The 21,503-nt window shown below is 40.3% G+C and overlaps 1 protein-coding gene across 2 annotated transcripts in view; it reads right to left on the bottom strand.

Annotated features, from left to right (window-relative positions):
- The window catches only part of RGS3 (regulator of G protein signaling 3), a 1,044,909-nt gene that overhangs the window by 509,289 nt on the left and 514,117 nt on the right, over positions 1-21,503 (bottom strand). For both annotated transcript variants that reach the window (XM_053695840.1, XM_053695841.1), the window contains 2 exons: positions 10,720-10,759; positions 7,337-7,527 (listed from right to left, as the gene is read on the bottom strand). In XM_053695840.1, the coding sequence (XP_053551815.1) occupies positions 7,337-7,527; positions 10,720-10,759 (231 nt within the window). The remainder of the gene's footprint in view (positions 1-7,336; positions 7,528-10,719; positions 10,760-21,503) is intronic.

The raw sequence follows: 21,503 nt of genomic DNA on the forward strand, positions 1-21,503 counted from the left end.
TACAAGAGTATATAGCAGACAGCTAAACCAGTACTGAAACATATCAGTAGAGGTAATGGTACAAGAGTATATAGCAGACAGCTAAACCAGTACTGAAACGTATCAGCAGAGGTAATGGTACAAGAGTATATAGCAGACAGCTAAACCAGTACTGAAACATATCAGCAGAGGTAATGGTAGAGGAGTATATAGCAGACAGCTAAACCAGTACTGAAACATATCAGCAGAGGTAATGGTACAAGAGTATATAGCAGACAGCTAAACCAGTACTGAAACATATCAGCAGAGGTAATGGTACAAGAGTATATAGCAGACAGCTAAACCAGTACTGAAACATATCAGTAGAGGTAATGGTACAAGAGTATATAGCAGACAGCTAAACCAGTACTGAAACGTATCAGCAGAGGTAATGGTACAAGAGTATATAGCAGACAGCTAAACCAGTACTGAAACATATCAGCAGAGGTAATGGTAGAGGAGTATATAGCAGACAGCTAAACCAGTACTGAAACGTATCAGCAGAGGTAATGGTACAAGAGTATATAGCAGACAGCTAAACCAGTACTGAAACATATCAGCAGAGGTAATGGTACAAGAGTATATAGCAGACAGCTAAACCAGTACTGAAACGTATCGGCAGAGGTAATGGTACAAGAGTATATAGCAGACAGCTAAACCAGTACTGAAACATATCAGCAGAGGTAATGGTACAAGAGTATATAGCAGACAGCTAAACCAGTACTGAAACGTATCAGCAGAGGTAATGGTACAAGAGTATATAGCAGACAGCTAAACCAGTACTGAAACATATTAGAGGTAATGGTACAAGAGTATATAGCAGACAGCTAAACCAGAACTGAAACATATCAGCAGAGGTAATGGTACAAGAGTATATAGCAGACAGCTAAACCAATACTGAAACGTATCAGCAGAGGTAATGGTACAAGAGTATATAGCAGACAGCTAAACCAGTACTGAAACATATCAGCAGAGGTAATGGTACAAGAGTATATAGCAGACAGCTAAACCAGTACTGAAACATATCAGCAGAGGTAATGGTACAAGAGTATATAGCAGACAGCTAAACCAGTACTGAAACATATCAGCAGAGGTAATGGTACAAGAGTATATAGCAGACAGCTAAACCAGTACTGAAACGTATCAGCAGAGGTAATGGTACAAGAGTATATAGCAGACAGCTAAACCAGTACTGAAACGTATCAGCAGAGGTAATGGTACAAGAGTATATAGCAGACAGCTAAACCAGTACTGAAACGTATCAGCAGAGGTAATGGTACAAGGGTATATAGCAGACAGCTAAACCAGTACTGAAACATATCAGCAGAGGTAATGGTACAAGAGTATATAGCAGACAGCTAAACCAGTACTGAAACATATCAGTAGAGGTAATGGTACAAGAGTATATAGCAGACAGCTAAACCAGTACTGAAACATATCAGCAGAGGTAATGGTACAAGAGTATATAGCAGACAGCTAAACCAGTACTGAAACATATCAGTAGAGGTAATGGTACAAGAGTATATAGCAGACAGCTAAACCAGTACTGAAACATATCAGCAGAGGTAATGGTACAAGAGTATATAGCAGACAGCTAAACCAGTACTGAAACATATCAGCAGAGGTAATGGTACAAGAGTATATAGCAGACAGCTAAACCAGTACTGAAACGTATCAGCAGAGGTAATGGTACAAAAGTATATAGCAGACAGCTAAACCAGTACTGAAACGTATCAGCAGAGGTAATGGTACAAGAGTATATAGCAGACAGCTAAACCAGTACTGAAACATATCAGCAGAGGTAATGGTACAAGAGTATATAGCAGACAGCTAAACCAGTACTGAAACGTATCAGCAGAGGTAATGGTACAAGAGTATATAGCAGACAGCTAAACCAGTACTGAAACGTATCAGCAGAGGTAATGGTACAAGAGTATATAGCAGACAGCTAAACCAGTACTGAAACGTATCAGCAGAGGTAATGGTACAAGAGTATATAGCAGACAGCTAAACCAGTACTGAAACGTATCAGCAGAGGTAATGGTACAAGAGTATATAGCAGACAGCTAAACCAGTACTGAAACATATCAGCAGAGGTAATGGTACAAGAGTATATAGCAGACAGCTAAACCAGTACTGAAACATATCAGCAGAGGTAATGGTAGAGGAGTATATAGCAGACAGCTAAACCAGTACTGAAACATATCAGCAGAGGTAATGGTACAAGAGTATATAGCAGACAGCTAAACCAATACTGAAACATATCAGCAGAGGTAATGGTACAAGAGTATATAGCAGACAGCTAAACCAGTACTGAAACATATCAGCAGAGGTAATGGTACAAGAGTATATAGCAGACAGCTAAACCAGTACTGAAACGTATCAGCAGAGGTAATGGTACAAGAGTATATAGCAGACAGCTAAACCAGTACTGAAACGTATCAGCAGAGGTAATGGTACAAGAGTATATAGCAGACAGCTAAACCAGTACTGAAACGTATCAGCAGAGGTAATGGTACAAGAGTATATAGCAGACAGCTAAACCAAACTGAAACATATCAGCAGAGGTAATGGTACAAGAGTATATAGCAGACAGCTAAACCAGTACTGAAACATATCAGCAGAGGTAATGGTACAAGAGTATATAGCAGACAGCTAAACCAGTACTGAAACATATCAGCAGAGGTAATGGTAGAGGAGTATATAGCATATAGCTAAACCAGTACTGAAACATATCAGCAGAGGTAATGGTAGAGGAGTATATAGCAGACAGCTAAACCAGTACTGAAACATATCAGCAGAGGTAATGGTACAAGAGTATATAGCAGACAGCTAAACCAATACTGAAACATATCAGCAGAGGTAATGGTACAAGAGTATATAGCAGACAGCTAAACCAGTACTGAAACATATCAGCAGAGGTAATGGTACAAGAGTATATAGCAGACAGCTAAACCAGTACTGAAACGTATCAGCAGAGGTAATGGTACAAGAGTATATAGCAGACAGCTAAACCAGTACTGAAACGTATCAGCAGAGGTAATGGTACAAGAGTATATAGCAGACAGCTAAACCAGTACTGAAACGTATCAGCAGAGGTAATGGTACAAGAGTATATAGCAGACAGCTAAACCAATACTGAAACGTATCAGCAGAGGTAATGGTACAAGAGTATATAGCAGACAGCTAAACCAGTACTGAAACATATCAGCAGAGGTAATGGTACAAGAGTATATAGCAGACAGCTAAACCAGTACTGAAACATATCAGTAGAGGTAATGGTACAAGAGTATATAGCAGACAGCTAAACCAGTACTGAAACGTATCAGCAGAGGTAATGGTACAAGAGTATATAGCAGACAGCTAAACCAGTACTGAAACATATCAGCAGAGGTAATGGTAGAGGAGTATATAGCAGACAGCTAAACCAGTACTGAAACATATCAGCAGAGGTAATGGTACAAGAGTATATAGCAGACAGCTAAACCAGTACTGAAACATATCAGCAGAGGTAATGGTACAAGAGTATATAGCAGACAGCTAAACCAGTACTGAAACATATCAGTAGAGGTAATGGTACAAGAGTATATAGCAGACAGCTAAACCAGTACTGAAACGTATCAGCAGAGGTAATGGTACAAGAGTATATAGCAGACAGCTAAACCAGTACTGAAACATATCAGCAGAGGTAATGGTAGAGGAGTATATAGCAGACAGCTAAACCAGTACTGAAACGTATCAGCAGAGGTAATGGTACAAGAGTATATAGCAGACAGCTAAACCAGTACTGAAACATATCAGCAGAGGTAATGGTACAAGAGTATATAGCAGACAGCTAAACCAGTACTGAAACGTATCAGCAGAGGTAATGGTACAAGAGTATATAGCAGACAGCTAAACCAGTACTGAAACATATCAGCAGAGGTAATGGTACAAGAGTATATAGCAGACAGCTAAACCAGTACTGAAACGTATCAGCAGAGGTAATGGTACAAGAGTATATAGCAGACAGCTAAACTAGTACTGAAACATATTAGAGGTAATGGTACAAGAGTATATAGCAGACAGCTAAACCAGAACTGAAACGTATCAGCAGAGGTAATGGTACAAGAGTATATAGCAGACAACTAAACCAGTACTGAAACATATCAGCAGAGGTAATGGTACAAGAGTATATAGCAGACAGCTAAACCAATACTGAAACGTATCAGCAGAGGTAATGGTACAAGAGTATATAGCAGACAGCTAAACCAGTACTGAAACATATCAGCAGAGGTAATGGTACAAGAGTATATAGCAGACAGCTAAACCAGTACTGAAACATATCAGCAGAGGTAATGGTACAAGAGTATATAGCAGACAGCTAAACCAGTACTGAAACATATCAGCAGAGGTAATGGTACAAGAGTATATAGCAGACAGCTAAACCAGTACTGAAACGTATCAGCAGAGGTAATGGTACAAGAGTATATAGCAGACAGCTAAACCAGTACTGAAACGTATCAGCAGAGGTAATGGTACAAGAGTATATAGCAGACAGCTAAACCAGTACTGAAACGTATCAGCAGAGGTAATGGTACAAGGGTATATAGCAGACAGCTAAACCAGTACTGAAACATATCAGCAGAGGTAATGGTACAAGAGTATATAGCAGACAGCTAAACCAGTACTGAAACATATCAGTAGAGGTAATGGTACAAGAGTATATAGCAGACAGCTAAACCAGTACTGAAACATATCAGCAGAGGTAATGGTACAAGAGTATATAGCAGACAGCTAAACCAGTACTGAAACATATCAGTAGAGGTAATGGTACAAGAGTATATAGCAGACAGCTAAACCAGTACTGAAACATATCAGCAGAGGTAATGGTACAAGAGTATATAGCAGACAGCTAAACCAGTACTGAAACATATCAGCAGAGGTAATGGTACAAGAGTATATAGCAGACAGCTAAACCAGTACTGAAACGTATCAGCAGAGGTAATGGTACAAAAGTATATAGCAGACAGCTAAACCAGTACTGAAACGTATCAGCAGAGGTAATGGTACAAGAGTATATAGCAGACAGCTAAACCAATACTGAAACATATCAGCAGAGGTAATGGTACAAGAGTATATAGCAGACAGCTAAACCAGTACTGAAACGTATCAGCAGAGGTAATGGTACAAGAGTATATAGCAGACAGCTAAACCAGTACTGAAACATATCAGCAGAGGTAATGGTACAAGAGTATATAGCAGACAGCTAAACCAGTACTGAAACATATCAGCAGAGGTAATGGTAGAGTATATAGCAGACAGCTAAACCAGTACTGAAACATATCAGTAGAGGTAATGGTACAAGAGTATATAGCAGACAGCTAAACCAGTACTGAAACGTATCAGCAGAGGTAATGGTACAAGAGTATATAGCAGACAGCTAAACCAGTACTGAAACATATCAGCAGAGGTAATGGTAGAGGAGTATATAGCAGACAGCTAAACCAGTACTGAAACGTATCAGCAGAGGTAATGGTACAAGAGTATATAGCAGACAGCTAAACCAGTACTGAAACATATCAGCAGAGGTAATGGTACAAGAGTATATAGCAGACAGCTAAACCAGTACAGAAACATATCAGCAGAGGTAATGGTACAAGAGTATATAGCAGACAGCTAAACCAGTACTGAAACATATCAGCAGAGGTAATGGTACAAGAGTATATAGCAGACAGCTAAACCAGTACTGAAACGTATCAGCAGAGGTAATGGTACAAGAGTATATAGCAGACAGCTAAACCAGTACTGAAACATATCAGCAGAGGTAATGGTAGAGGAGTATATAGCAGACAGCTAAACCAGTACTGAAACATATCAGCAGAGTTAATGGTACAAGAGTATATAGCAGACAGCTAAACCAGTACTGAAACATATCAGCAGAGGTAATGGTACAAGAGTATATAGCAGACAGCTAAACCAGTACTGAAACATATCAGCAGAGGTAATGGTACAAGAGTATATAGCAGACAGCTAAACCAGTACTGAAACATATCAGCAGAGGTAATGGTAGAGGAGTATATAGCAGACAGCTAAACCAGTACTGAAACATATCAGCAGAGGTAATGGTACAAGAGTATATAGCAGACAGCTAAACCTGTACTGAAACGTATCAGCAGAGGTAATGGTACAAGAGTATATAGCAGACAGCTAAACCAGTACTGAAACATATCAGCAGAGGTAATGGTACAAGAGTATATAGCAGACAGCTAAACCAGTACTGAAACGTATCAGCAGAGGTAATGGTAGAGGAGTATATAGCAGACAGCTAAACCAGTACTGAGACATATCAGCAGAGGTAATGGTACAGGAGTATATAGCAGACAGCTAAACCAGTACTGAAACATATCAGCAGAGGTAATGGTACACGAGTATATAGCAGACAGCTAAACCAGTACTGAAACATATCAGCAGAGGTAATGGTAGAGGAGTATATAGCAGACAGCTAAACCAGTACTGAAACATATCAGCAGAGGTAATGGTAGAGGAGTATATTGCCGATCTTTAAAGGGAGGCAGCAGATGAATCCCTGCGACCGATTTACAGAGAACCTTAGAATAGATTTCCCATAGGCTAAAACATGGTGTCATCAGGCAATACTCCCTCACATCCCTCAGACAAACACTGTACTTAGAGAGGAACTGAGCTTCAAAATGCTTAGAAGCGCCTATCACTGAAGAAATCAAGAACAACTTGCTTCACCACCTCCTAAGGAGGCAAAGTTTGTAAAACTGAGGAATGAATGAGGTGAGGGGTGTATTTATAGGCATTTGGGAAACTTTGCCCCCTCCTGGTAGGAATGTATACCCCATACATCACTAGCTCATGGACTCTTGCCACTTACATGAAAGAAAAGAACATTTAACGAACAAAAGTATCTTCCTTAAACATATTTAATTATAAAGTTGGAATTGTAATTTGTATAGCTTACTATAGTTCACAAGATCCAAAGAGATATTCCAATATCTTGCATCAGAAGTGCAATAATAATAATAATAATAATAAAGATGTTAAGGCACTTTATTCTTGCACTATTACTGTCACATAATGTAAAATAAAGCGCCAGAGCAGTAATGCACTATTGAGACTTAACTGGAGCACACCTGGTGAGCGAATGACAAGACACGTACATAGCCACCAATCAGAAGCTAGCTCCCAGTAGTGCACTGCTGCTCCTGAGCCTAATTAGATATGCTTTTCAACAAAGGATGGCAAAATAGTGAAGTAAATCTGAGAACAGGAAGTTCATTTTGTGGTTATTAGAAAGGTTGAGACGCACCTGTACAAAGACGGGGAAGACTAGAACTTTGGGGGCAAGCGTGACGTATGTGCCGTAACTGGAATGCGGGACGCGAGGCCTCACGATAGTGCAGTTCTGGTAATTCCCGTAGCTGGGCATAGTCTGAACCGTTTTAATCAAAGTAGATTTTCTTCCCAAGTCACTGTTCGCTTTACTTCTGCTTCCATTTCCTGTTTAGTCAAAACACAAGAGAAACTTTATGAATGTGATGTTAAGCACGAGCAAAAACTAATAGCAAAACACATGAGCCACAGTATGCACATGATTGTTTAAATATCAGAAACGGCTCTAGTTAATGTTTACTTCTTCTCCAAAACAAAAATTTCACCAGCGGCTGTAGTGCTGTTATCTGTGACTAGAGCCTCGCCTAGGTAGTGGTAAGCATTTTACAGCTGTTTAGCCTTAAATGGAAAGTAAACAGATTTTAACCCCTTAACTACCACGACATACCTGTACATCACTAGTTAAGGGATTTGCACCAAGCGTCAAAACTGCGCTATTAGACCCTCCCACCTACAGACTTCTTAAAAAAGTGTAGTCTTGCCACTGGCAGCGCTATTGGAAAAAAAAAAAACAGCCAAAGACCAGCGATGGTCAGGGTATGTCACTGGTAAATAAGGGGTTAACATAAAATGTTTAGTTATGCAATGCAAAGCAAGTTTGCAATATACTTTCATTTATTTATTTTTTGCTCTTTTTATGTAATGTAGCTATTTATTATTATTTTTTAATAAAATGCTTTTTGAGAAAAAAAATCTTTCTAAAGAAAGTTTCTATTTAAGATACATTATAATATAAAGGTTATTGACCGTGAAACATAGATTAGTATTATATAGACGCTGAATATTCATGGCTGTAATTTTTTTATTTTTTTTGTAAAAACCATTTATGTAACTTAGTCTGCAAACATTATTTGTCACTTTAATTTGTTCTGCAACAGACTGATATGTAGAAACCTTTCTACTGTGCAGGGGACCATTTATGTGACTCAACTAATTTAAAGTCACTGAACTGGTCCACTGCACCTTGTAGTAAAATTATCTAATTATTGAAGACAGAATAAAAACAAACTGACGTTCCGGGGTCTCCCCCTTAATCATGCATGTTTTACATATGTTACAGTCTTATTATCTGTTTATGTTTGTAACATATGTAAAACATGCATGATTAAGGGGGAGACCCCGAAACGTCACAGTTTGTTTTTATTCTGTCTTCAATAAAGAGATCATTTTACTACAAGGTGCTGAGGACCATTTCCGTGACTTTCTATTACTTAGGGGTCAGGCAGTGCCTCTGGCTGTCACGAGCACCTATTGCACTAACTGCTGTACAACACATTGCATAAATAAATTAAAGGGACGTGGAATTTAAAGATCATCTTTAAATTACTAGTTCACTGGATATATTTTTTATTGTTTAAAAAGATAGATATCATCTTTACTACCCATTCCCCAGCTTTGCACAACCAACATTGTTATATTAATATACTTTAGAACTCTATAACACATCAGAAAAAAGCAGAGATTTAAAGACCCTGCAGGCAGCCTTTATCTCATTGCATTTTATTAGCTTTTCACAGCAAGACAGTCCTAGTTCATGTGAGCTATATAGATAACATTGTGCTCACTCCTATGGAGAGAGACATGAGCCAGCACTGATGAACTAAAATGCAATTTTGTAAATAGCACTGAGATAAGGGGGCAATTTGCAGAGGGTTAGATACAAAGTAATGACAGAGGTAAAACAGATGTTAATGGGATATTAAACAGTTATCCTTTGGTAAATATAAAAAGAAACAGATTGTGTAAAAGACAGCAAATAACTTACTTGTTTTCTTGCACAATTAGCATTTAGACATTCTCAGTGTAGCCTCTGCCCCCAGCGTGATAAGAGCAGAGGATTTTCAAAACCTAAAGTTTACTTCCGTCAGCTCTGGGCATGAACAAATCAGACTCCCCATTATCTAGCTATGTGCATTCGGAGGTTTTGCTCGCCTTTGAAAGTGGCGGCTCTTCCTGCTGATTGGCTATTGCATTAATTCTTGTGCAAATCCAGATTTTAGTGTGTCGCTGTTGCACAAGAATAAATGCAGCAACAAAAATAGCCGAGCGGCACGAAAAGCTGGCGTCTTTCGCATTCAGAGGTGAACAAAACCTTCAAATGCACGTGTCTACTGTTCTCTAATCTACTCACTAGTCTAGAAGTTTTATGACATCAGGCTAAGATAAACCTTCCTGCAAAGGCTCCTCCTCTTTGTAGGGCTGTGACAGAAAGCACAAATGTAGTATAAAAAATAAATAAAAGGTAAAGTCCATTTAAATAGATGAATAATACATATTGCAATGCTGTCTATTAACTATAAGCAGCTTGGGATTTTTTACAAAAGTAAAACAGACTGTTGAATATCCCTTTAAAATAACCGTGTTGGTTATGCAAGGCTGGGGAATAAGTAATAAAGGGATTATCTATCTTTTGTAAACAATACACATTTTCAAGTAGACTGTCCCTTTAAAGGGACATGAAACACTTATTTTCATAATTTAGATAACTTTTCAATTTACTTATATTGTCTAACTTGCTTTGTTTTCTTGATAACCTTTGTTGAAAAGGATATCTAGGTAGACTCCAGGCTGCGGATTGGTGGCTGCACATATATGCCCTATGTTATTGGCTCACCAATGCATTCAGCTAGTTCACAGATGTAAAGTGCTGCTTCTTTAACAAAGGATACCAAGAGAATTAAGCAAATTTGATAAGAGACGTAAATTTGAAAGTTGTTTTAAATTGTATTCTGTATCTGAATCATGAAATGTACTTTTTGCGTTTCTTGTCCCTTTAATGTTCCGATTAGAGCACATCATAAAAAAATAAAAATCCAATTTAATTCTGTTGTCAAATGGATGCATTTGCCTTGGTCTCATTTGTTCAAACATACCTCCTTCCTAAGAAAGCATACTCAGGTAGGCTTGGGAGTGTGCACTTGTCTAACAAGAAGACATTAATACAAACATACCTCCTTCCTAAGAAAGCATACTCAGGTAGGCTTGGGAGTGTGCACTTGTCTAACAATAAGACATTAATACAAACACTAGTGCTGCCATATAGCGATTACGATGTGCAGGTTTGTAAGCCTACCTCAGTATGCTCTTTTTGTTTAATTAAAACAAATAAGTACAGGGTATAGAAATAACATTTTCATTTTGACTTCTGCATCTCTTTAAGTTGAAACAATATGGCAAACACCGAAATTACAATTTTAGAAAGAAAAAATAGCAATGAAATCTAAGTGAACAACTACAGAGTAAAACTAAACTTATTTGCTCTGATACTAAAAACACGTCATACATAGTTTAAAAACTCACCGGATGTTACATCACTTTCCTGATAAACTGGTCGCAAAACCTGCAAGAAAAAAACAATTGGGATGAAAGGAAACCAACGCAGAACAGAGATAAATTACTGTTCCATATGGGCTGCTGACAATGTGATACAATACGGATACCAGGCAATGCTGGTTGTGCAGTTTAGATAGCGTTTGCCTGTTTGCATCATTTTGTGATGTTGGGCGAATTGAGGAAGTTTGATACGTCTCATTTTACATTGTCTGCAGACAGATGTCTGAGTATGGGCTGCTCTGGTATTGAGATACATTTGTTTTGTGCAATTTTACTAAATATATTACAGAGCAATCCCACACAATAGCTGCAGGGTCTCATATCTTCCCTCTAAAAATGCCTCTCCTGCATTTAAACGCATTCAAAAGTTTATTTTATATTTTTGAATAAAAAAAGGCTTTTATTTTTATTTCTGTGCTAAAATGAGGCAGCTGGACTGATTGGTTACGGACAACTTACAATCCCAGAAAATAAACACATACATAAATCACAAGAAGATAATAAAAGTATATTGTTAAAAGGTTCTACTGCCTCAAACTATCATTTAGTTGGGCTGTCATGAAACGGACCATCTCATATCATATGTGACTGTTAATGTTCTGTGAGCATCAAATCAGATGAGAATGACATGCCTCTTCCCGTCCCTCCCTCCCTCTCCCATTTTACCCTGAGGGTGTCTCGTTAAGGGGCGTATACTGTATTTTCGTATGAAAAGTGCATAGTATAATTTGTATTTTAAAAATGTTACAAAACTAATAATTGAACCACTCAGACAAAAAATATATTGTTAAGGTGAATCACAAATCGTAATTTATACATATTAAACAAAATGTAAAATGTGTATGTTAATTACTCAGGAATAAATACATATGCATAATGTAACCAGGATGTGCAAGAATCACTTAGAAAGTATAAAATTACAAAGCATAATAGTTTTTTGGTAAAATGGGCTGAACATGGGCGTACATGAAACTGCGTCTCTAATCCCAGCGTAATACGGTAATGATTCTCGCACTCCAGAACTTATTTTCTTCCCGCTAACTGTGTGGAAAATAACCCTAATAGACAAACATGTCCCCGAGAATAGGCGAGTCTAAGATGCTGTACATGGAAAGCAACAAAAACATAATTTATGCTTACCTGCTAAATTTATTTCTCTTGTAGTGTATTCAGTCCACGGATCATCCATTACTTGTGGGATATTCTCCTTCCCAACAGGAAGTTGCAAGAGGATCACCCACAGCAGAGCTGCTATATAGCTCCTCCCCTCACTGCCATATCCAGTCATTCGACCGAAACAAGATAAGAAAGGAGAAACCATAGGGTGCAGTGGTGACTGTAGTTTAATTAAAATTTAGACCTGCCTTAAAAGGACAGGGCGGGCCGTGGACTGGATACACTACAAGAGAAATAAATTTATCAGGTAAGCAGAAATTATGTTTTCTCTTGTTAAGTGTATCCAGTCCACGGATCATCCATTACTTGTGGGATACCAATACCAAAGCTAAAGTACACGGATGATGGGAGAGACAAGGCAGGAACTTAAACGGAAGGAATCACTGCCTGTAGAACCTCTCTCCCAAAAACAGCCTCCGAAGAAGCAAAAGTGTCAAATTTGTAAAATTTTGAAAAGGTGTGAAGCGAAGACTAAGCCGCAGCCTTGCAAATCTGTTCAACAGAGGCCTCATTTTTAAAGGCCCAGGTGGAAGCCACAGCTCTAGTAGAATGAGCTGTAATCCTTTCAGGGGGCTGCTGTCCAGCAGTCTCATAGGCTAAGCGTATTATGCTCCGAAGCCAAAAGGAGAGAGAGGTTGCCAAAGCTTTTTGACCTCTCCTCTGCCCAGAGTAAACAACAAACAGGGCAGATGTTTGACGAAAATCTTTAGTAGCCTGTAAGTAAAACTTCAAGGCACGGACTACGTCCAGATTATGCAAAAGACGTTCCTTCTTTGAAGAAGGATTAGGACACAATGATGGAACAACAATCTCTTTTTTCCTGTTAGAAACCACCTTAGGTAAAAACCCAGGTTTGGTACGCAGAACTACCTTGTCTGAATGAAAAATCAGATAAGGAGAATCACAATGTAAGGCAGATAACTCAGAGACTCTTCGAGCCGAGGAAATAGCCATCAAAAACAGAACTTTCCAAGATAAAAGTTTAATATCAATGGAATGAAGGGGTTCAAACGGAACACCCTGAAGAACTTTAAGAACCAAGTTTAAGCTCCATGGGGGAGCAACAGTTTTAAACATAGGCTTAATCCTAACCAAAGCCTGACAAAATGCCTGGACGTATGGAACTTCTGCCAGAGGCTTGTGCAAAAGAATAGACAGAGCAGAGATCTGTCCTTTTAAAGAACTAGCTGATAAGCCTTTGTCCAAACCCTCTTGGAGAAAGGACAATATCCTAGGAATCCTAACCTTACTCCATGAGTAACTCTTGGATTCACACCAATAAAGATATTTACACCATATCTTATGGTAGATTTTCCTGGTGACAGGCTTCCGAGCCTGTATTAAGGTATCAATGACTGACTCGGAGAAGCCACGCCTTTATAGAATCAAGCGTTCAATCTCCAGGCAGTCAGTCTCAGAGAAAGTAGATTTGGATGATTGAAAGGACCTTGTATTAGAAGGTCCTGCCTCAGAGGCAGAGACCATGGTGGAAGAGATGACATGTCCAATAGGTCTGCATACCAGGTCCTGCGTGGCCACGCAGGCGCTATCAGAATCACCGATGCTCTCTCCTGTTTGATTTTGGCAATCAGTCGAGGGAGCAGAGGAAACGGTGGAAACACATAGGCCAGGTTGAAGAACCAAGGAGCTGCTAGAGCATCTATCAGCGTTGCTCCCGGGTCCCTGGACCTGGATCCGTAACAAGGAAGCTTGGCGTTCTGGCGAGACGCCATGAGATCCAGTTCTGGTTTGCCCCAACGATGTACCAGTTGAGCAAACACCTCCGGATGGAGTTCCCACTCCCCCGGATGAAAAGTCTGACGACTTAGAAAATCCGCCTCCCAGTTCTCTATGCCTGGGATGTGGATCGCTGACAGGTGGCAAGAGTGAGACTCTACCCAGCGAATTATCTTTGAGACTTCTAACATCGCTAGGGAACTCCTGGTTCCCCCTTGATGGTTGATGTAAGCCACTCTCTTAACTCCAGAATATTTATTGGCAGGAGTTTTTCCTCCTGAGTCCACGATCCCTGAGCCTTCAGGGAGTTCCAGACTGCGCCTCAACCTAGAAGGCTGGCATCTGTTGTTACAATCGTCCAATCTGGCCTGCGAAAGGTCATACCCTTGGACAGATGGACCCGAGAAAGCCACCAGAGAAGAGAATCTCTGGTCTCTTGATCCAGATTTAGTAGAGGGGACAAATCTGAGTAATCCCCATTCCACTGACTTAGCATTCATAATTGCAGCGGTCTGAGATGCAGGCGCACAAATGGCACTATGTCCATTGCCGCTACCATTAAGCCGATTACTTCCATGCACTAAGCCACTGACGGGCGTGGAATGGAATGAAGGACACGGCAAGCATTTAGAAGTTTTGATAACCTGGACTCCGTCAGGTAAATGTTCATCTCTACAGAATCTATAAGAATCCCTAGGAAGGAGACTCTTGTGAGTGGTGATAGAGAACTCTTTTCCACGTTCACTTTCCACCCATGCGACCTCAGAAATGCCAGAACTATCTCTGTATGAGACTTGGCAATTTGAAAGCTTGACGCCTGTATCAGGATGTCTAGATACGGAGCCACCGCTATGCCTCGCGGCCTTAGAACCGCCAGAAGTGAGCCCAGAACCTTTGTAAAAATTCTCGGGGCAGTGGCCAACCCGAAGGGAAGAGCTACAAATTGGTAATGCCTGTCTAGAAAGGCAAACCTTAGGAACCGATGATGATGTTTGTGAATTGGTATGTGAAGGTAGGCATCCTTTAAGTCCACTGTGGTCATGTACTGACCCTCTTGGATCATGGGTAGGATGGTCCGAATAGTTTCCATTTTAAATGATGGAACTCTGAGGAATTTGTTTAAGATCTTTAGATCCAAGATTGGTCTGAAAGTTCCCTCTTTCTTGGGAACCACAAACATATTTGAATAAAATCCCTGTCCTTGTTCCGTCCGCGGAACTGGATGGATCACTCCCATTACTAGGAGGTCTTGCACACAGCTTAGGAATGCCTCTTTCTTTATCTGGTTTTATGATAACCTTGAAAGATGAAATCTCCCTTGTGGAGGAGAAGCTTTGAAGTCCAGAAGATATCCCTGAGATATGATCTCCAACGCCCAGGGATCCTGAACATCTCTTGCCCACGCCTGGGCGAAGAGAGAAAGTCTGCCCCCCACTAGATCCGTTTCTGGATAGGGGGCCGTTCCTTCATGCTGTCTTGGGGGCAGCAGCAGGCTTCCTGGCCTGCTTGCCCTTGTTCCAGGACTGGTTAGGTTTCCAGGCCTGTCTGGAATGAGCAACAGCTCCCTCTTGTTTTGAAGCGGAGGAAGTTGATGCTGCTCCTGCCTTGAAATTTCGAAAGGCACGAAAATTAGACTGTTTGGCCTTTGATTTGGCCCTGTCCTGAGGAAGGGTATGACCCTTGCCTCCAGTAATGTCAGCAATAATTTCCTTCAAGCCAGGCCCGAATAAGGTCTGCCCCTTGAAAGGAATGTTGAGTAATTTAGACTTTGAAGTCACGTCAGCTGACCAGGATTTAAGCCATAGCGCCCTACGCGCCTGGATGGCGAATCCGGAATTCTTAGCCGTTAGTTTAGTCAAATGAACAATGGCATCAGAAACAAATGAGTTAGCTAGCTTAAGCGTTCTAAGCTTGTCAATAATTTCATTCAATGGAGCTGTCTGGATGGCCTCTTCCAGGGCCTCAAACCAGAATGCCGCCGCAGCAGTGATAGGCGCAATGCATGCATGGGGCTGTAAAATAAAACCTTGTTGAATAAACATTTTCTTAAGGTAACCCTCCAATTTTTTATCCATTGGATCTGAAAAAGCACAACTGTCCTCAACAGGGATAGTGGTACGCTTTGCTAAAGTAGAAACTGCTCCCTCCACCTTAGGGACCGTCTGCCATAAGTCCCGTGTAGTGGCGTCTATTGGAAACATTTTTCTAAATATAGGTGGTGGGGAAAAGGGCACACCGGGTCTATCCCACTCCTTGCTAATAATTTCTGTAAGCCTTTTAGGTATAGGAAAAACGTCAGTACACACCGGCACCGCATAGTATCTATCCAGCCTACACAATTTCTCTGGAATTGCAACTGTGTTACAGTCATTCAGAGCAGCTAATACCTCCCCAAGCAATACACGGAGGTTCTCAAGCTTAAATTTAAAATGAGAAATCTCTAAATCAGGTTTCCCCGCGTCAGAGATGTCACCCACAGACTGAAGCTCTCCATCCTCATGTTCTGCATACTGTGACGCAGTATCAGACATGGCTCTAACAGCATTTGCGCGCTCTGTATCTCTCCTAACCCCAGAGCTATCGCGCTTTCCTCTTAATTCAGGCGATCTAGATAATACCTCTGACAGGGTATTATTCATGATTGCAGCCATGTGCTGCAAGGTAATCGCTATGGGCGTCCCTGATGTAATTGGCGCCATATTAGCGTGCGTCCCCTGAGCGGGAGGCGAAGGGTCTGACATGTGGGGAGAGTTAGTTGGCATAACTTCCCCCTCGACAGAACCCTCTGGTGATAATTCTTTTATAGATAAAGACTGATCTTTACTGTTTAAGGTGAAATCAATACATTTAGTACACCTTCTCCTATGGGGCTCCACCATGGCTTTCAAACATAATGAACAAGTAGGTTCCTCTGTGTCAGACATGTTTAAACAGACTAGCAATGAGACTAGCAAGCTTGGAAAACACTTTAAAACAAGTTTACAAGCAATATAAAAAACGTTACTGCGCCTTTAAGAAACACAAATTTTCCCAAATTTTGAAATAACAGTGAAAAAATGCAGTTACACTAACGAAATTTTTACAGTGTATGTAATAAGTTAGCAGAGCATTGCACCCACTTGCAAATGGATGATTAACCCCTTAATACCAAAAATGAAATAACAAATGACAAAAACGTTTTTTAAACAGTCACAACAACTGCCACAGCTCTACTGTGGCTTTTTACCTCCCTCAATACGACTTTTGAAGCCTTTTGAGCCCTTCAGAGAAGTCCTGGATCATGCAGGAAGAAGCTGGATGTCTGTGTCTGTAATTTTTGCTGTGCAAAAAAAACGCCAAAATAGGCCCCTCCCACTCATATTACAACAGTGGGAAGCCTCAGGGAACTGTTTCTAGGCAAAATTCAAGCCAGCCATGTGGAAAAAACTAGGCCCCAATAAGTTTTATCACCAAACATATGTAAAAAACGATTAAACATGCCAGCAAACGTTTTAAAATACACTTTTATAAGAGTTTGTATCTCTATTAATAAGCCTGATACCAGTCGCTATCACTGCATTTAAGGCTTTACTTACATTACTTCGGTATCAGCAGCATTTTCTAGCAAATTCCATCCCTAGAAAAATATTTTAACTGCACATATCTTATTGCAGGAAAACCTGCACGCTATTCCCCCTGTGAAGTTACCTCACTCCTCAGAATATGTGAGAACAGCAAAGGATCTTAGTTACTTCTGCTAAGATCATAGAAAACGCAGGCAGATTCTTCTTCTAAATACTGCCTGAGATAAACAGTACACTCCGGTACCATTTAAAAATAACAAACTTTTGATTGAAGAAATAAACTAAGTATAAAACACCACAGTCCTCTTACGACCTCCATCTTAGTTGAGAGTTGCAAGAGAATGACTGGATATGGCAGTGAGGGGAGGAGCTATATAGCAGCTCTGCTGTGGGTGATCCTCTTGCAACTTCCTGTTGGGAAGGGGAATATCCCACAAGTAATGGATGATCCGTGGACTGGATACACTTAACAAGAGAAATACAATTTCTATTGGCTGCAGGATTTCATTTCCCCTGCTCACTGCTAACTTCGCTCCACAGTGTGAAGTTTCTCTTTCCAGTGAGCTCCATTACTTTCATTAGGGCACATCTCACAGGGACTGCCCCTTTTTTATTGTAATTCCACCAGGGAACTACGTCTAAAATTGCGAGGTTTAGTTCATCTGGCCTTCTGTCTCTCTTTTTCTGTGTCACACAGAGAGAGAGAGAGAGAGACAGACACACACACACAAAGAGGGGGAGAGAGACACACACACACACAAAGAGGGGGAGAGAGACACACACACACACAAAGAGGGGGAGAGAGACACACACACACACAAAGAGGGGGAGAGAGACACACACACACACAAAGAGGGGGAGAGAGACACACACACACACAAAGAGGGGGAGAGAGACACACACACACACAAAGAGGGGGAGAGAGACACACACACACACAAAGAGGGGGAGAGAGACACACACACACACAAAGAGGGGGAGAGAGACACACACACACAAAGAGGGGGAGAGAGACACACACACACAAAGAGGGGGAGAGACACACACACACAAAGAGGGGGAGAGAGACACACACAAAGAGGGGGAGAGAGACACACACAAAGAGGGGGAGAGAGACACACACAAAGAGGGGGAGAGAGACACACACAAAGAGGGGGAGACACACAAAGAGGGGGAGACACACAAAGAGGGGGAGACACAGAAAGAGGGGGAGACACAGAAAGAGGGGGAGACACAGAAAAAGGGGGAGACACAGAAAAAGGGGGAGACACAGAAAAAGGGGGAGACACAGAAAAAGGGGGAGACACAGAAAGGGGGGGGGAGAGACACTGTCTCTACAGAGATAGATTTTTTTTTATATTAATTAGAGATAGGGAGATTATAGATGGAATCAGACATTCTTAAAAGGGACACTGAACCCAAATTTTATCTTTCATGATTCAGATAGAGCAGCAATGTTAAGCAACTTTCTAATTTACTCCTATTATCAATTTTTCTTCATTATCTTGCTATCTTTATTTGAAAAGCAAGAACGTAAGTTTAGAAGCTGGCCCATTTTTGGTTCACAACCTGGGTTGTCCTTGTTGAATGGTAGATACATGCTGTAAAGATAGCAAGAGAACAAAGACAAATTTGCTTAAAATTGCATGCTCTATCTGAATCACAAAATAAAACATTTGGGTTTAGTGTCCCTTTAAGGAATGTCCTACTCTGTGAAAGGCAAAAAAAGTCAGACTCCAAAGTATTCTTGATAGCTAAAAACAATTGTCAACTCCCGTTTTAAATCCTTTTGCAGCTTTTTTTGCTTTCCTAAATGCAGCGTAGCGTACCTGCACTTATAAACAAAGCGTTTTTATTCCATGATGCTTGTGTGGAAGTCCCAGCAATAAATTAGTGGGCGTTGTCCTTATCAGCCAGTAAGCTTTTACTTGCTGCACTGTAAATGCATTCTGTAATCAGTGCCAGAATATGAAACTAAATGGGTGAAAGAGATGCACACTAGCAATAAATTAGTGGGCGTTGTCCTTATCAGCCAGTAAGCTTTTATTTGCTGCACTGTAAATGTATTCTGTAATCAGTGCCAGAATATGAAACTAAATGGGTGAAAGAGATGCACACTAGCAATAAATTAGTGGGCGTTGTCCTTATCAGCCAGTAAGCTTTTACTTGCTGCACTGTAAATGTATTCTGTAATCAGTGCCAGAATATGAAACTAAATGGGTGAAAGAGATGCACACTAGCAATAAATTAGTGGGCGTTGTCCTTATCAGCCAGTAAGCTTTTAGTTGCTGCACTGTAAATGTATTCTGTAATCAGTGCCAGAATATGAAACTAAATGGGTGAAAGAGATGCACACTAGCAATAAATTAGTGGGCGTTGTCCTTATCAGCCAGTAAGCTTTTATTTGCTGCAATGTAAATGTATTCTGTAATCAGTGCCAGAATATGAAACTAAATGGGTGAAAGAGATGCACACTAGCAATAAATTAGTGGGCGTTGTCCTTATCAGCCAGTAAGCTTTTACTTGCTGCACTGTAAATGTATTCTGTAATCAGTGCCAGAATATGAAACTAAATGGGTGAAAGAGATGCACACTAGCAATAAATTAGTGGGCGTTGTCCTTATCAGCCAGTAAGCTTTTACTTGCTGCACTGTAAATGTATTCTGTAATCAGTGCCAGAATATGAAACTAAATGGGTGAAAGAGATGCACACTAGCAATAAATTAGTGGGCGTTGTCCTTATCAGCCAGTAAGCTTTTACTTGCTGCACTGTAAATGTATTCTGTAATCAGTGCCAGAATATGAAACTAAATGGGTGAAAGAGATGCACACTAGCAATAAATTAGTGGGCGTTGTCCTTATCAGCCAGTAAGCTTTTACTTGCTGCACTGTAAATGTATTCTGTAATCAGTGCCAGAATATGAAACTAAATGGGTGAAAGAGATGCACACTAGCAATAAATTAGTGGGCGTTGTCCTTATCAGCCAGTAAGCTTTTACTTGCTGCACTGTAAATGCATTCTGTAATCAGTGCCAGAATATGAAACTAAATGGGTGAAAGAGATGCACACTGGCAATAAATTAGTGGGCGTTGTCCTTATCAGCCAGTAAGCTTTTACTTGCTGCACTGTAAATGTATTCTGTAATCAGTGCCAGAATATGAAACTAAATGGGTGAAAGAGATGCACACTAGCAATAAATTAGTGGGCGTTGTCCTTATCAGCCAGTAAGCTTTTACTTGCTGCACTGTAAATGTATTCTGTAATCAGTGCCAGAATATGAAACTAAATGAGTGAAAGAGATGCACACTAGCAATAAATTAGTGGGCGTTGTCCTTATCAGCCAGTAAGCTTTTACTTGCTGCACTGTAAATGTATTCTGTAATCAGTGCCAGAATATGAAACTAAATGGGTGAAAGAGATGCACACTGGCAATAAATTAGTGGGCGTTGTCCTTATCAGCCAGTAAGCTTTTACTTGCTGCACTGTAAATGTATTCTGTAATCAGTGCCAGAATATGAAACTAAATGGGTGAAAGAGATGCACACTAGCAATAAATTAGTGGGCGTTGTCCTTATCAGCCAGTAAGCTTTTACTTGCTGCACTGTAAATGTATTCTGTAATCAGTGCCAGAATATGAAACTAAATGGGTGAAAGAGATGCACACTGGCAATAAATTAGTGGGCGTTGTCCTTATCAGCCAGTAAGCTTTTACTTGCTGCACTGTAAATGTATTCTGTAATCAGTGCCAGAATATGAAACTAAATGAGTGAAAGAGATGCACACTAGCAATAAATTAGTGGGCGTTGTCCTTATCAGCCAGTAAGCTTTTACTTGCTGCACTGTAAATGCATTCTGTAATCAGTGCCAGAATATGAAACTAAATGGGTGAAAGAGATGCACACTGGCAATAAATTAGTGGGCGTTGTCCTTATCAGCCAGTAAGCTTTTACTTGCTGCACTGTAAATGTATTCTGTAATCAGTGCCAGAATATGAAACTAAATGGGTGAAAGAGATGCACACTAGCAATAAATTAGTGGGCGTTGTCCTTATCAGCCAGTAAGCTTTTACTTGCTGCACTGTAAATGCATTCTGTAATCAGTGCCAGAATATGAAACTAAATGGGTGAAAGAGATGCACACTAGCAATAAATTAGTGGGCGTTGTCCTTATCAGCCAGTAAGCTTTTACTTGCTGCACTGTAAATGTATTCTGTAATCAGTGCCAGAATATGAAACTAAATGAGTGAAAGAGATGCACACTAGCAATAAATTAGT

This window comes from Bombina bombina, chromosome 12, assembly GCF_027579735.1.
Source record: "Bombina bombina isolate aBomBom1 chromosome 12, aBomBom1.pri, whole genome shotgun sequence".
NCBI classification, from domain to species: Eukaryota; Metazoa; Chordata; class Amphibia; order Anura; family Bombinatoridae; genus Bombina; species Bombina bombina.